This window comes from Megalopta genalis, unplaced genomic scaffold (assembly GCF_051020955.1).
Source record: "Megalopta genalis isolate 19385.01 unplaced genomic scaffold, iyMegGena1_principal scaffold0063, whole genome shotgun sequence".
Lineage (NCBI taxonomy): Eukaryota > Metazoa > Arthropoda > Insecta > Hymenoptera > Halictidae > Megalopta > Megalopta genalis.
In genome coordinates, this window is record NW_027476132.1 from 333,922 (window position 1) to 350,878 (window position 16,957).

Genomic DNA, 16,957 nt, shown 5'->3' on the forward strand with positions numbered 1-16,957 from the left:
TTATGTATAAAAAAATAAAATACTACTAATTTATCAATATGTAATTTAACCAAAGTAATACATGTTTGCTGGCTTTAAATGGACTTACATCATTTTCATAATTAATCAATTGTAATAATCATTTAATTTCAATTATGAAATTTTAAATATCATTCGAAATATATTTTCTATTAATCCATATAATTTTGTTTATTAATAATTACAATAAATAAAATAGGAGTCTCGTTTCTTATTTTGAACGTTAAATATATTTATATATTGTTAAACTTAAAATAAGATATTGTTATTATTTATTTACTCTCTTTATGTGGCGGTGTTTTGAAATAGTCATGATGCACAGGCGTTACATAATGTAATAACTGTTTCATATCCTTATATTTTTCGTATGTAACAGATCTCTCGGCATCGCTATACAAAGATGACATTTGAAAACATTAATTCCACTTGGATATCTCCCGCATCACTATACCTGCAGGAAAATTCTTCATACCATCGAATGCCCCCTTTCATGCTAAACAACTTTTGTAGGAACATGTTTTCGATAACTTCACCCTGTAAATATATCCAATAACAAAGGTACTGTAAATAACCAGGCCCTAATTAGTCCCCGTAGGTTCTGCTTTCCCTTGCAAATCATAATTTTCATCAAGGCTCGGTGCGAGCCTGTTTACGATGGTTCCTTCAATTGACTCATTTCCACTAGCTCGGCCTAATCCGCCGCTGTTCTTTTTCTTTTAATTTAACCGAACGAACCGATCCTTGTAAAATCCGTATGACACGACCGGTCATCGCAGGTACACGTGCTTACCTGATAGCCGGCCGCGGTGGCTAATGATTTTCCACGGGAGACGTTTTCATACCTGGCGCATTTTTTTTCGGGTAGTATCCTTTTGTCATTGTTCGTCTTTGCTGATTAGGACGTTCTGTCCTTTAGCAAGGACAGTATAAATACCCTGCCGATGTCAACGGAAACACTCATTCTGTGATCAGTGCAGCAGTGATCAGTGCGAAGACCTCGGCGAATTTTCTCAGTTAATTTTCCCAGTGAAGTATAGTGAGAATTTCTTAGTGAACTAAAATGGAATGGTACGTACATTTTTGCTATATTCTTCCGCGAACATTCTTCAGTCACTTGTTTTGACTAATGTTTTCCGTGTGTCGGGTATAAGAAAGACAATTTATTTTTACGAATTTAAATATTTATAAATAAAATATATTTTTCATCGAGATATGAGTCAACCTCTATTTTGGCCGGATACGGAGAATTCTCCCTAATTGACGCTCGGATAGTGCACGAAGATGGACTAGTTGGGAAGAGGAGATACGATTATTCAAATTTGTAAATTGAAATCTTGAAAATTAGAAAATTTAAATACTAGATAATTTAAAAAATGTACATTTATATATATAGAAATCGGAGAACTTAAAAATCGTGAATTTGTAAATCAAAGAATTTAGAAATTAAAATGATAAGATTTAGAAAATTTGGGAAGCAGATGATTTAAAAATTTGTAAATTTAAGAGTCGGAAATCTTAAAAAGCGTAAATGCAGAAATCAAACAATTCAGAAATTGAAACGGTAAGAACTAGAACATTTAGAAACCAGTTGATAACAATTAAAATTTCAGAAAACTGAAAAATCGTGAATTTATAAATCAAAGAATTTAGAAATTGAAATCTTAAAAATTTGATCATATAGAAATCAGCTGACTTCGAAATTGTAAATTTATAAATCAGAGAATTTAAAAACCGTCAATTTGATTTGAATTGGAATTGGAATCTTAAAAATCAGAAACTACAGAAACCAGATAATTTCGAAATTATGAATTTAGAAGTATGCGCATTGAAACATCGTGCCATTCGAAACGGATGGATCGAGAAATTGCAAGTTTTTCGGAACGGAAAAATGTGTTTAATCCTGGCGTATAGATATTTCCAATCTATTCGCTTATAAAAACGAGTCGTCTACAAAGTTGTCGATTCACCGATAACTATAAAAACGAGCCGCGAGGCTCGAGTAATCGTGTCTCCTCTTCCCAGATTGTCCATTTCTGTGCGTAATCCGAGCGTCAGTTAGGAAGACATTACTGTATCTCCAAACGTTTCTGGAAACTTGATTCGATTAAAGCTTCCGTCGTTTAATATACCGTTTTATATTACGTGCATACTAATTAATTGTTTCTTTTCGTTCAGTTCCAGAACTAATACTGAATCCTGCATTGAGTGGGGCTCCATAGAAGGTGGAGAAATCGAGTTCGAGTCTCTGACGGAGGATACTTTGGAGGGAGCATTACAAGTAATAAGGAAAAGCTTTTTCCCCAACGAGAGCATCTGCAAAGCCGTAAATCTGATATCGGCGCCTTGTAGCGTCAGAGCGCTCGAGGAGCTCTGTGTGGAAATTGCTAAAGACGGTGTCAGCATTGTTGCAGTCGACGTCAAGACTGGGGAAGTTGTTGGTGTTGTTCTCAATAAAATTAAGATATTGAGAGATCATCCGATGCCGAGAGATCCTGTAACTAACCCGCGACGTCCGTGTGGGCGCCCACCGTTTCGTCGACATCGCCCGGTCCTCTGGCGACCTTGCCAAAAGAGTTGGCTTGAAAGATTCAAGGATAATTGCGTACATCACCGGGCCAGGGGCTACGTAGATTTTCTGATTGCTATACACAGCAAGATAAATTTATTCAAATATTATAATATTGATTGTATTATGGAGTTGATGTTCCTGGCTACGCTGCCGGAGATGCAGCAGCGAAAAATTGGCGAGGGCTTAGTGTCCGTGTCCGTGGAGGTTGCCAATGCGCTGAATAATGGACAGCAAGTGAAAGTACCGATATCTGACACTGGAATTAATAGCGTGATCCATAATTTTCTGAGCATACCGAAGTTAGTGACTGCAATCATGACTTCCAATTACGCGCAGATCATCGCGAGGAGGTGCCGCTTAAAGGTCTTGGAAAGGATTAATTACAGGGGCTTTCGTTATAGTGACGTATCGTTCCGCAAGAGAATAGGGAAGGAGCATCGTGACTTCACTGTTGTAGCCAAGAAAATAAAGAACTAATCGACGGTTCAGAAGATATCGCAATGTCAAGAAAATTATATTTTATTTAGTATTTGCTTTTATTTAACAGGATTTCTATAATTTCGACCGAAATTGTCAATTATTATCTTCGAAATTATCATCTTTGAAATTATTAATTCTGAAATTATCATTTTCGAAATTGTTATCTTCAAAATTGTTATCTTCGACATTGATATCTTCGAAATCATTATCTTCGAAATTACTATCTTCGAAATTATTACCTTCGAAATTATCCCAGAAATTATTCTAGAAATTATTATTTTTGAAATTGTTATCCTAGAAATTACTATCTTTGTAATTGTTATTCTAGAAAGTGTTGTCTCCGAAATTGTTGTCTTTGGAAATATAATTCTCGAAATTATTATCTTTGAAATTATTATCCTTGAAATTATTGTCATTAAAATTATCATCGAAATGATTGAAATAACACCAATTGGCTAAAATATATTCGCTATGCAATCTCGTCGATGTAACACTTATCAATGAAAAGTGTAGAAACAAAACAATGAAATTTATACTTTTCTGCCAGGTTTCTCGTCGTTTCAGCCACTTCATGAAGGAACGGAGATCAGGCACTCGCGATCGGGCACTAATACTAAATAATCCAAACGGCGCGAAAGCGAAGATTTCACCCTTTGAAATGTATCTAAGAACACCATTCTACAGTTTTTTTTGTTAACAAAGTTACGGTATTTTGAATTTCAGAATTTCATTCGGAAGAGAATCCAAGGTGCTATACGATGGCAAACAAAAATCATAGATCAATACTTTCGGGCTCATTCGAAAGGGGAGACTTCGTTCGTTAAAATAATTGTGATTGCGTTTGCCAAACAATTTTTTGAACCACTCAGATCTATGCGAATATGAGAAATCGACAGGACGGAACCATTTTTATTTACAGTGCAGGGTATTAACGAAATAAAATTTATAAAACAGGAGAATTAAGATGCTACGAAACTGGGAAATTGGACTTCTAAAATGAGTAGAAAAACACCACCCTACGATATTTTTTAACGAAGTTATGGTATTCTGAATTTCGAAAAATGTTCGCCTAGAATTCCACGACCTCAGAAATCACATTAATCTTGTATACTTTTTTTCAAAACTGCTATAAATTTGCAACAAAGTATCGCAGATCAACGTTCTTGGATTCGTTGGAAAGGGAATACTTCGTTCCACAGAATCACGGTGATTTCATACGCCGGAGAAACGTTTCGAACTTATCAGAAGCACGCGAATTTGAAAAATGACCAACAAAGTTTCATTTTCGCTTATCGCTCGAGTTCCATCGAACCATTTTTCGTTTCGTGCGATTTATGGTGTAGTGCCGGCCGTGCGTAGAGCCAAAAATATTCGCGCTGAGTCGGAAATGTGATTATCATGTTCGCGCGACCTTTACGAAGGCGGCTGGCCACCCCCGGCCGCCGAAATTCAATTGGTCCAGCAAGTTTCGGTTGATCCAGCGAATCAGAATTTGGTGAAATATCGTTGGCGCACTTGTAACAATGACACGGAGTCACTACAGCTTCAGATGATCGCGATTAGGGCAAATTTCGCAGGAGTTAAACGATTACGCTGATTCTGGCTCGTGAGCACGCGTCGCGACGGATAATTTACGATTTTTCGATGATTTTTATGTCGAAATTATGAATGTCGGACAATTTTATTTCATAATTTTAATTGCTCCTGAACAAAAAATTTTCATCCCCTTTTTATTTTCTGCACGGTGAAACTGCCCCTTTAACAACGACATCCTGATGTTATCCCATTTTCTTGTATATTTTGCAAATTTATCAGGTATTAAAATAATGCGTATAATAAAATTTGAACTTTTTATCCCCTTTACCTATTTTTTTTTAGAGCGGAACAGCCCCTTTTTAATTGCGATATGTAGATGTTACCCTATTTTTGTATATGTTATCAAAATTCTCATGACATTAAAAAGCTGTTTATAACATAAATTAAATTTTTCATGCCTTCCTTACTTTCTTCAGGGTGAAACTACCGCCTTAATAACGATGTCTAGATATTACCTATCTCCATGTTTATTTCTAAAATTTTACCGTATATTAATAAAATATTTGCAGTGAAAATTAAATGTTTCATCCCTTTTTATTTTTCGTAGTACGAAACTACCCCCTGAATGAATGTGGTATCTTGTAGATGTTTCCCTCTCTGCATAATTATTTCTACAATTTTATTGGATATTAAGAAATTACTTCCAGCGAAAATTAGATTTTGCACCCCTTTTTATTTTCTTTGAGATAGAACTTCCATATTTTTAAAATTGCACCAGATATTAAAAAAATTTAAGATAAAAATTTAAAGATATTAAAAAATTGAATTTCTTTCCTTCGTTTATATTTTTAAGGGTAAAACTATCCCCTCCTTGCTCGAATGATATATATTCGATATGTACTAAATATTCAAAAATATGTTACAATAAAAATTGAATATGTTGTCATTTAAAACAATGCAGTCATATAATGTAACAAATATAAATTTTCTGTCTCGTGTAGAATTTATTAACGACAGAGTATGCTAATCAACATGACAATGAAAGAAATCGTATTTCAAGGGGTTAATTACGTCGGAGAATCTGTACAATTTTTTCTCCGAGGAATTTATAAATAGCCCGAGGCTATACGAATATTAAAAACTTTATAATGAAGGGATCGGAATAGTTGAATTTTGTGGAAGGGTAATTATTCCTCAGACGAAGTTTGGTTGTTGACAGGAACAGCGATTCTTCGAACGAAATTTAAAATAAAAATTGAAATATCATAAGAATTTTATATTGTTCAACATTGTTGATAATCATATTTTATCAATTTATAATGGTAAATAATATAAATTATAACAATAGTAAGTTCTAGCCAGACCACATAGCTTATGTTAATTTTATAGCAATTACAATTTGAACGACACCAGTTAATGTTAGATTAATACGAATTTTAATTTCAGCAATGCTAATGCGAAAATTTACAGCAATTTGAATTTCGATGATATTAAATGATATGTTATTAAGGAATTTCAATAAAAGCAAAATGTCGAAGAATTTTCAGAGTTGTTGTATACTGTTGATAATCAAATTTCATCAATTTATATTGTCAATTGATTGTACAAAAAATTAAAATATACACTCGAATATTTACGCTAATTTCACGCACTATATTCTCGACATATGTAAATAACAATCCCAATCGCCTCTCACTTCTCAATCATCAGCCGATCATTGAATACATTGATTTTCACTTCTCTCGCATCATTCGATTCCGCAGTTATATCAATTATACAATTTTAATAAAAATAATCCCGAAAATATTATATAACTAATTAAAAATTGTTTCAATTATTGTTTTCATTCGTGATACACTAAATACGTAGCTTTCTCGTTATTAAATAAATGAATTTCCTTGTATATCAATTATGGAATTTATATACATCCATATTTCGGTTTCGTGAAATACTAAATAGAATTGATTCTCATATTATAGAATAATTGAATTTTCGAACGTGATAATTATGGCATGGAACTCTTGGGAATTATAGCTGTGTTTGATTATTGAAGCACATTAGCGAGCCGAGAGATGACCAAGCAATATTAATTATAATTTCGAAAGTTTTCTTTTCGAAAGAAAATTACTGCTATATTTTTAGACACAATTTTTTTAACTTTATATTTATGTATATATGTACAAGAAAACTTTAATTCTGAAGATTTCTACTTAATTACCAATGAAATAATTATCAATTATGAATGATTTGAAAATTAAATAAACATTGAGACAATCTTTAACAAAAATGTACGTGTACATATCCATTTATTACTAATGATTTTATTCTCCACGATCTTCATGAAACTTCTTTGAAAATAGGTTTTAATAATTATTTCATATAAGTTCGTAACTAAAATAAATATTATAATTAAAATAAATATATTTATTTATGGAAAATGTTTTCTGTTCTTGATTTTCACGTAACTTCAACCAATGTAATATTTAATTATCATTACACATAAATTCAATTTAAATGAATGTTGAAATAATCGTAAGAATAATACGCGGTTGTATTTGTTTATAGAAGGTGATTTTCTCTCGTTAATTTTCATCGAACTGCAGAGGAAATAATAATAATAATTATTATTATTATGAACAAATTTCATTAAAATGGTTCCCAATTATTAAAAGGAGAATACGTTCGATAATGAATTTCTCCTGACGAATTGCACAGAGATTATTACAACAACAAATGTATATTTTATATAGACATGTAAAATCAGTGGCCTAATCGAAGCTTATCAAACATTCACGAAACCAGTACGAAATAATCCTTGCGCTGATAGCTGGCTCATTATCAATCCATCAAATCCATAATCCCCTATGCAACAAATACGACGTGAACTCGAAAGTCGATCATTCTCTTTCTCGTCGATCAATACCGTTGAGAGTTTCGCAAAATTTTCCGCGAAAATCTCGCATCAAACATAATTCCGCTATTCGAGTTTAGTTAAATGTGAATTCGAGCCGAATGATTTCGCACGATCCATCAAATGATAAATGTCGTCGACTGTAGAAATACTATACATTAAAAAATCACAGCAGAAGCTCAATGATTGTAAGAATCGTTGTAATACATGGCAGAATTCCGATACATGCAAAATACAATTAAGAAGAAAATGATAGAAATATTAGAAACTTGACGAAATACAATAATCAAATATAAAGATAGTAAAATGTAGAAACTATATAAATTCAGTAATCAAATGTAGATATATTCAAATATGGATACTATTTATTATATATTACTATATATATTATATTTATTATATTATTATATTATAATATAGATTATTAATATACAACAAATATAAAATTTACTGAATTTTTGAATTCATGTAGCTTCTACATTTTAGTATTTTTATATTTGGCTATATGTATAAACAATATAAATAGAGTATACGTAATAAATAAAGAAATATTAAAAATATAAAAACTGCACGAATGTAATAATCAAATATAGAAATACTAAAGCCATAGAAACCACTAAAATGCAACTGGCGAATATAGAAACACTAAAATATAGAAACTACGTAAATGGAATAGTCAAATACACAAGAACTAAAAATTTAAAAATTATGAAAGATGCAAAATAGGGGAAAACTATAAAAAAAGACCGGTGTAAGTTGTGATTACGAAAAATATAGAGTCTACAGAAAATGCAATAGTCAAATATACAAGTACTAGAAATTTAAAAATTGTAAGATATGTAAACTGGGGGAAAACTATAAAAAATACCCGCTGTAAATCGTGGTAGTACTAATATAAATGACAAATAAAATCAATAACTAATTACCAATGATCAAATATAGAAATACCAAAAATTTTAGAAAGTGTAGAAGATATAAAATAGGCGGGGAATATAACAAACAATATTATAAATGATAAAATTTTCGTTATCATCATTTTACACTTTTAAACATTACACGAAGCAAAATTGTGTAACTTAACAAAAAAAAAATTATTGTGTGTGTATTATACTATTTTCTATATTTAATATACATATAATTGGGTTGATGGTTTTAATCAATCATCTTCTCCTAATAGCATGTAATTACAGTCGCATTACAATATTCATCATACTCCAATCACAATCACAAATGGCGAGTTCTAATTACATTACAGCCAATATCGTATAATATTATATGTACATAGTCACCTTGTCACCGTCCACTCACCACAAACCACATCCAGTCTCTCACGAAATCAATATTAGCTTATAAGAAATTTATATTTCGACAACAGGAAACAATAATACCTCTCATCATATTAGTTTATGTCAATTTAACAGCAATTTGAATTTTAACGACACTAATTAATGTTAGGAAAATATGAATTTTAAGTTCGAGAATATAATATTTTAATATATATAATAACATATATAATAATAATTTAATAATATTTTTTGTAGAGAACTTCAACTCTCATGATATTAAATAATATTTTTTGTTCAGGTATTAAAGCTCCAATAATATTGAACGGAATTATAATAACATCGATACGAATTTTATATTAAATTTATGGGATATATGATGCTCAATGTTATATTTTCATATGATATTGTTTAAAATTGTCTCATATTGTTCTTTTTAACAATGTTTGTTATATGACGTACAATGATTATTTATTGATATCACATTTATGAGGAATTTAGATATCAATAATTACTATCGCATAAATAACGATAACTAGATTGTTGCATCATTAAAATATTTGAATAATACAACGAGGAACTCAAATTTCCATGATTTTAAATAATGTTTAATTTATTAGGAATTCCAGGATCAATAACATTATACACAATGTAATCGCACTAAACCATTCTTATTAGGTTAATGCATAATTTAATACGGTAATAATGTATTAAATGCTGCAGCAATAAAAAAATATAAAAAATGTAAATTTGATAATATTATTAATTATATATATTTTATATATAAATATATATATATATAATTAATAAAATATTATTAAATTAACATTTTTTATATTTTATAATATATAATTATAATTATGTATATATATATATAATTATACTATATAATATACAATATAATAATTTAGTATAATATACAGTATAATATATATATGGTATATAAATATATATATATATTATACTGTATATTATACTAAATTATTATATCGTGTATTATATAGTATAATTAAATACATTTATACTGTATATCATACTAAAAACTGTACATTATATATAATATAATGTAATACATTAAATACTATTTCTAGTATTTTACATAATTGCCAAAAGCTGAGTAATTAAATTATGTTACGTTCGCTATCAGCATAGTTATATTTATTGTATTTATTGCATTAAATACATTGTATCATCTTACGCGACATGATGAAAATGCCGCCAAAGTGAAGGCATCAATTCTCTAAATATCATGCTATGTGCTATAATTTTAAATAATTATATTCAGAACATTAATATGACGTTCTTTATGCTGCGGGCGAACGTGTTAAGCAATGATCCAAACGCCACGGGTTGAAATGACCTCGACGGTCCATAAACCAAAAATAATATTCTTCCTAATTGATCGCATTTTTTAATTCGAATCTTAACCGTTAGAAGCGATACGCAATTTCAATGCGTTCCTTTTAACGCTGCCAAAAACCTGTTCCCAGTCACGTCCCACCAAAATTGATATTCCCCGCCGTCGCCACAAATTTCCAATAAACTCGCCGCACCAACAGCGCCGCCGAAACCGAAGAAGGAAAACTCGATCGACACTCGCGTGTTTCCCGGTAACGAATCGTCGCTTTCGCCACTCCAACCACGAGTGCAAACACTACGTGGCTGCATCACCGACACCTTTAGGTGCTGGATCGGGGTGGGGTGGGGGGTCGTCGTTGGTGTTCGCTAAAGGTTGCCTCTGTGTTGTAAATAAACGGCGCGACCCGATCGTACTGAAGATAGAAGCCAATCATCCAGCAGGATTTCTGGTTTCCTTTAGTTCCGTCCCCCTCCACCGCTTTCTTCCGTACCTTATGGAGCATAGCAGTACTATCCCCCCCCCAAAAAAAAATTTGCCGGAAAACGATATTCGGAGTACGTATAGACTAACGGTCGTAAGACGTTGCCCGCGACCATCGAAACCGTCTTCCGACGGTTAATCCGATACATGGAGTTGCGAAATTTCAGCGACACGGTTGTTTTTATGTTTCTGGTCTCCTGACTTCTGCGAACGGCGGATTACGATCGCCGGATATCCATCTCGGTGGACGTAGAATAAAGCAGACCCGATTTTCTGAAGCTTCGCAGATTATGGTATTCGGAAATAAAAGAATTTCGTAGCTTGCTTTCAAGAGCCTTTTAGAGTGTAACGTACGGAGAATCTTCCCACGAATTTTTTATATTCCCTCCTGAAGGCATACGCCAGGCTGGCGCCAGCCAGCCGGGGATTCATTTGTATATCGCGAGTCGAGTACCTCCGAGAGAGTACGACGACGAACATTTCTGGAGTCGGACCACATAGGATCATCCCCACTACCATTTTTCCACAGAAAAACTGACTATATAAAGGGCCCAAACGCGACCGGGAATTGGGCTAGTTTCGAGTCATTCGTCGACGCGGAAACATTAGTAACATCGAGTTTCAATTCTTCTTCCGCGAAAACTTACTTACAGTTGTAAAACCCAACGCGTAATAATTTAGTTTTTACCAGTTTTCTTTGGTTTCAAGTTTAATCATTTCCACCTCCTGTTTCAAACCAGTAGTTGGTATAACCCACCAAGATATATCTTAACCGCTCGAGGTATATCTTTATTTCTTTTCTAACCCTAATATCAATTTCTCCAAACACCTTATCCTAATTTTAAAGGTAGCTACCCGTGTCGAAATAAACATCGGCTGGTCTACGCACCTCATCCAAAAATTCCAATTACATGCAACCTCCGGCCACCCAAACTGCCTGGCTCTCGGCTCGTAACAAGAGCATGATAAGACGAGTAGTATTGTGGTCATTTAATCCTGAGATAGTAGCGTCTGAAAGCAGAGGAACTTAAATATTTTTGATAAATTATTTTCGTTTAATTTTAAATAGAATTCGATTGTTTAACCTCGATATGTTTGCGTTTGAAAGTTGATTACTTAATGTTTCGGACACGATATTGTTACAAGAATTATATCTCTTTTTTAATGTTTATGATAATATTGTTACGGCGACTTGTCCAAATCAAGTGGCTGTAATGTGAAACAGCGCTGTTGTGAACACCTCCTTAAAGAATAATAGAAGAGAGGGGTTGCCACGGAGGTGTGTTATCAACGGACAATCGAAGAGTCGGGATCGGACCGTCGAGCGGTCCAAAGATCTCAAACATAATTGAATTGAGTTGTATTATAGTTTATGTACTTTATTGTAAATAAAATGCCGCGACGCGAAAGAAATGCAGTAATTCGCAACAATATTATTGAATCAATTGTTTTCTCATATAATAAAGCACTCCTTAAAGTAAGTAGAAACATAAATTTTGTTTATTTATTGCACATGTCCTTTTGTATAATAAGCGATAAACAAGATAGTGACGAAATTTAACGTCACAAAAATAATCGGACAGTCCGTAGGTATAGGTGAACTAGTTTTTATCGATGGTATTATGGATAAAATGAAATATTTGGACATTTTTTAAAGAAAATTTAATTACAAGTGTTATAAATATGGGTGTACGTACAGTTTTAAGTTTTATTAGGACAGTGATCCTAAACACAAGGTCAGAATTGTACAGGAATATTTGTTAAACAATTGTCCAAAAGTACTGCATCCTTCTCCTCAATCGCCTGATTTAAATCCAATTAAAAATTTATGGGATCAACTGGACCACAAAATTCGTACAATACTTACAAAGACAACAACAAAGATAAAACAACGTTTGTTAGACGAATGGAAACGAATTTCGTCGGATTATTTAAATAAAGTCATCTGTAACATGCCCAAGCGATTACATGAAGTAATAAAACAAAAGGGTCAACCGACAAAATATTAATATTATGATAACGTGATTAAAAAGATTTTCATTTTATATAAAATTAATGTAATTCATTCACTGTCCGAATATTTTTGTGACGTTAAATTTCCTCACAATCTTGTTCATCGCTTATTATACAAAAGAACATGTGCAATAAATAAACAAAATTTATGTTTCTACTTACTTTGTATGAGAAAACAATTGATTCAATAATACTATCATAAACAATAAAAAGGAGCAATTGTTCTTGTATCAATATCGTGTCCGAATATTAATGCGAGTCACTGTATATATTCATTATACTCGTTGCATTTGTCTTTCGATGCTCTACAAGAATATCGGTAACAATATACAGAGTGTTGTATAAAAGTGTGCTGGAAACAGGAGTAGTCCTCAGGAGTAGTATCTTTTTTTCAGATACAAATATCAAGCGGATTACGAAAAAAAACCGAAAAAATGGACGTCGGATCTGTTGTACATACGAAAACCACACAATGGAGCGATAGAAAAAGACATATCCCTAGTTAACAATACATATGTAACAATAATTTAAACAATATTTATAATTGATTATGTTTTTCTTATTACATTGTCTATAATCATATTGTTCATAACTGATAATATTCTTTATTACTACTTTAGACAATATATTTGTACTACGTGACCTATAATATTATTTAAAAAAAATTGGTTAAGTAAACATTTTTATCACAATTAAATACAAAAATTACTTAACACGAAGATCGTTGTATGAAATTTTATATTCCAATCATATAATTGTAGTCAAAAATCGTAGGCAAATATTGTAGCTAAAATAGAAAAATATTGACATCCACAAAAAATAAGTACTTGGTCAATGAAAATATATAAAGTAAAATGTACAACTAAAATGTTTAGAATAAAATGTTCAAACAAACTGTTCGATAAACATGCTTAAAATAAAATGTTCAACTAAAATGTGTAAAATAAAGTATTCACAACCAATATGTTTAAAATGAAGTGTTCAAAATAAAATGTTCAACTAAAATTAACATCTACGAAAAATAAGTTCGAAACAATGCTTGTGTACGTCGATAGCGTCTGGTGTCGCATTTCGTATCGACAGCGCATTCAAATTCAGGAAACCTCGAAAACATGAAAACACCGATTTTCATAAAAGTCGCACGAAGTTGTGGATTGTGGCCAACTCTTTGAGCGAAAAGTGCGACGTGTGGCGTCGGGTGTCATCTGTCGAAGGAACGTGCAAACGTCGGAATACAAAAATTCTCCCCTCCACACTCTCGCCGATCCCATCGCACACTCTAACCGCCATTTCTGGCGCGGCTCCTATCGGGTCCCTTATTTCGTCGACGAAAAAATGGGGAGGTGGGTGAACTGGAAGAATGCAGTCTCAAGCCTCCGCGACCTAACCCAGTGAAATGAATTGGAGGATCGTGCCCCGACCGTGAAAATCGACGCCAGAAAAATATTTTCCTGGCCTTCGTGCTCCGGGCAACGAACGATGCCGATCTTTTGCGTAAGCCGCTTCCAGATATCTCGCAGAGTCGCTGAGATCGCTCGGTCCCCGAAAAATTCCGTTGGAAAAGTCGTTCGCCCATCGATAGCAAAGATTTCTCGCAGACGGAAGTGGTCACGATTTTTTTTCTTGCGGATTTTAGGGTCGAAGGTTTAGGTTAGGTGGACGGGTTTTCATGGAGCTTGGTGGATGGCGTATGAAATGGAGGGTTCGGGGTGTAGTGAAAAAAAAAGATTGCAAATTGAATTGATATTTTATATTGCTAGTAATAATAAAATTTTTTATTTCATTAAAAAATCATTCAAATAATTCAACAAATTATTTATTTATTATTGCAAATGATAAAAAAAATATTTATTATGCAAATAAAATGTTATTTTTCATTTGGGTTTTAGAGAGGGACGAAAAGATTTAGAATACTATTTGCGCTGATATACATATGTATACTTAGTGAATAAATTTAGGATAATGTAAATTAAAGGGTTGGAACTTGAGTTCCAATATATCAATTACTAAAGAATTGAATTTGTATTACAAAGTTTCAATTATTTAAATCTCAAAATTTTAATTTTTTTAATTTTAATTTAAATATTAAGTTACACTTCTGCTTATGTCTACATGCTCCTATGTATTCAATAAATAGATTTTGGCTAGATTTTCTTTCTAATGTAAATTAAGGGTTGTTGACCAAGGTGATAATTACTGAAGGGGTGAATTCGGAGTGCATAGTTAATATTTAAAATAATTTCGAAATATTGATGAGTATTGATTTATTTTTGTCAATAGATTTAAGCTAGAACTCCATTTCCTTATAAATTTAAAGGTCCAGGGTTAATGACTGACGTGTATTAGTTACTGCTGAAGTAAATTTGGGGTGTAAGGTGAGTATTTTAAATTACTGTGAAATATTCACGAATGCTGATTTCAGTCAATAAAGGTCCGGCTTCCCTTTTCGATGTGAATGGAATGGTCGAGGGTTAATGACCGATTGATCGTGGGCAAAGTGAACATTTACAATCATTCCGGAATATTTCTGCATGCCGACGTATTTTTATAAAATCGACTTAGACCAGGTTTGCTAATACATTTCTATTAAATACGTTAAATAAATTTAAGTTAGCTTTCCTTTATTTTCTGAATCAGGGCGCCGAGGCTTGATGATAAAGATATCAACTATTGAAAGGGTGATTTTGAGGTGCAAAATTGACAGTTAAGATTATTCTAAGACACTCCCTGCGCTCTGATAATATTTTCTTGTCTACACGTATTCTGTAAGCAAGGGTTCGAGGTTCCCCTCTTGTACACAAGTTACCCAAAGGGGTGAGTTTGGGGTGCAAAGTTGGCAGTTTGTATTATTTTGGAAAGTTTGTTGATACTAATATTATTTATGTCATGTAAATTTCGGCTGGGTTCTCCTCTTTTTAATGTAAATCAGCTGGTTGCGGGGCGGTGTTGTACATCTAATTTACAGTAGGGACGAATTTTGGGGTGGAAAATTCACATAATTTTCGGAAGCTCGCAGATACTTACATATCTTTATTATGTAAGTTCATGTTGTACTTCCCTTTTAATATAAATCGGGGGATTGAGGGTTGAAGCTTCAAATGTTGATTGCCGAAAGGGTGAATTAGGGGTAGAAAGACTACGGTCTAAACTATTCCAAGATATTTCTTCGTTCTTAGAAAAATTAATTGACTAAATGTGTCGTAAATTAGCTTCCCAATATGCGTGCAAGGGTTGAGTGCGGTATGTTTAAGGCATCAGTTACTAGAAGGGTGAATTTAGGGTGCGAGGGTTTACGTAGTTTCCGAGGAGGTCGTAGACTCTATTTTTATGCGGGTACGTTTATGTGGTAGCCAGTAATTTTCATGACGTTGTAATGACCAGAACTATAATTCTAGGCAATCATAGGTCTGTTGAAGCTGGTGATACTTCTGATTCTAACCGCATTCCTGTTCTCTCTCGCTGCCGTAACACGGTTGATGGAGCTGACTGTCATCGTAATGTATCCGGTGCCCATTTTCGTGCTCAGACTATTTTCGAGAGTAGTCGTGAGTACATGTATAAAGGCAAATCTTACTTTCTGAAACATTCGCTCTTCCCATAAATCATCTTAATATTATGCTAATTTCTTAACATAACATTGGCTATTAACTTTTTAGTTTATCTAACAAGTAACTTACGTGGTCAGCATTAGTAAAATTAAGAAATTATTAATCACTGTCTCGAAACCATTTTTATGCAAAATAATCGAATATTCTTGGTAGTTGATTGTGATAATTTTTCAGCATTTTGCTAGTGGTTTTTCGGTTGATTTAGTAACTTCTGCGGTCGTCGTTAAAAAATTTAATATAAATTATATTATTCATAATCACTAAACCATTTTTATGCAAACTTCTGGTCAAAATATTTTAAAAGTTGATGGACAATTTTGTCGTGCCTCGCTAGTGACTTTTCAGTTTACCTAGTAACTTCTGTGATCGACGTTAATAAAGTAAATAATAAAATGAATTGCACACTACGAACGTGGTCCAAAAGTATCAATAACGTCGGGGTAATTATACATACTCGATCAGCAACAAGCGGTCCGAAAGCGTTCGTTGCTCGCTTTTTATTTAAACATTCGCGCTGGTGTCGACCCCGTGTATTTTCTCGCGGCATAAGCGCCCAGGAAAATGGAAAACTGTCATCGTGACTGAGGGAAGTCTGGTGAAATATTAGGTTATTACGCGATTTGGTAATCCCATATCGTCCCAGAATCCGTCGCACGAGTAATTCGGTGAAATTAGATCAGCCATTATGCCGATCCGCAA

At 32.9% G+C, this 16,957-nt stretch overlaps 1 protein-coding gene across 1 annotated transcript; it reads left to right on the plus strand.

Moving 5' to 3' along the window:
* The first annotated feature begins 990 nt into the window (after nt 1–990).
* LOC143261729 (uncharacterized) lies at nt 991–15,923 on the plus strand. Its single transcript, XM_076527957.1, has 3 exons — nt 991–1,086; nt 2,194–2,886; nt 15,860–15,923. The coding sequence occupies exons 1-3, from the start codon at nt 1,079–1,081 to the stop codon at nt 15,921–15,923; spliced, it is 765 nt and encodes a 254-aa protein (XP_076384072.1). The 5' UTR covers nt 991–1,078.
* Nucleotides 15,924–16,957: the final 1,034 nt, after the last annotated feature.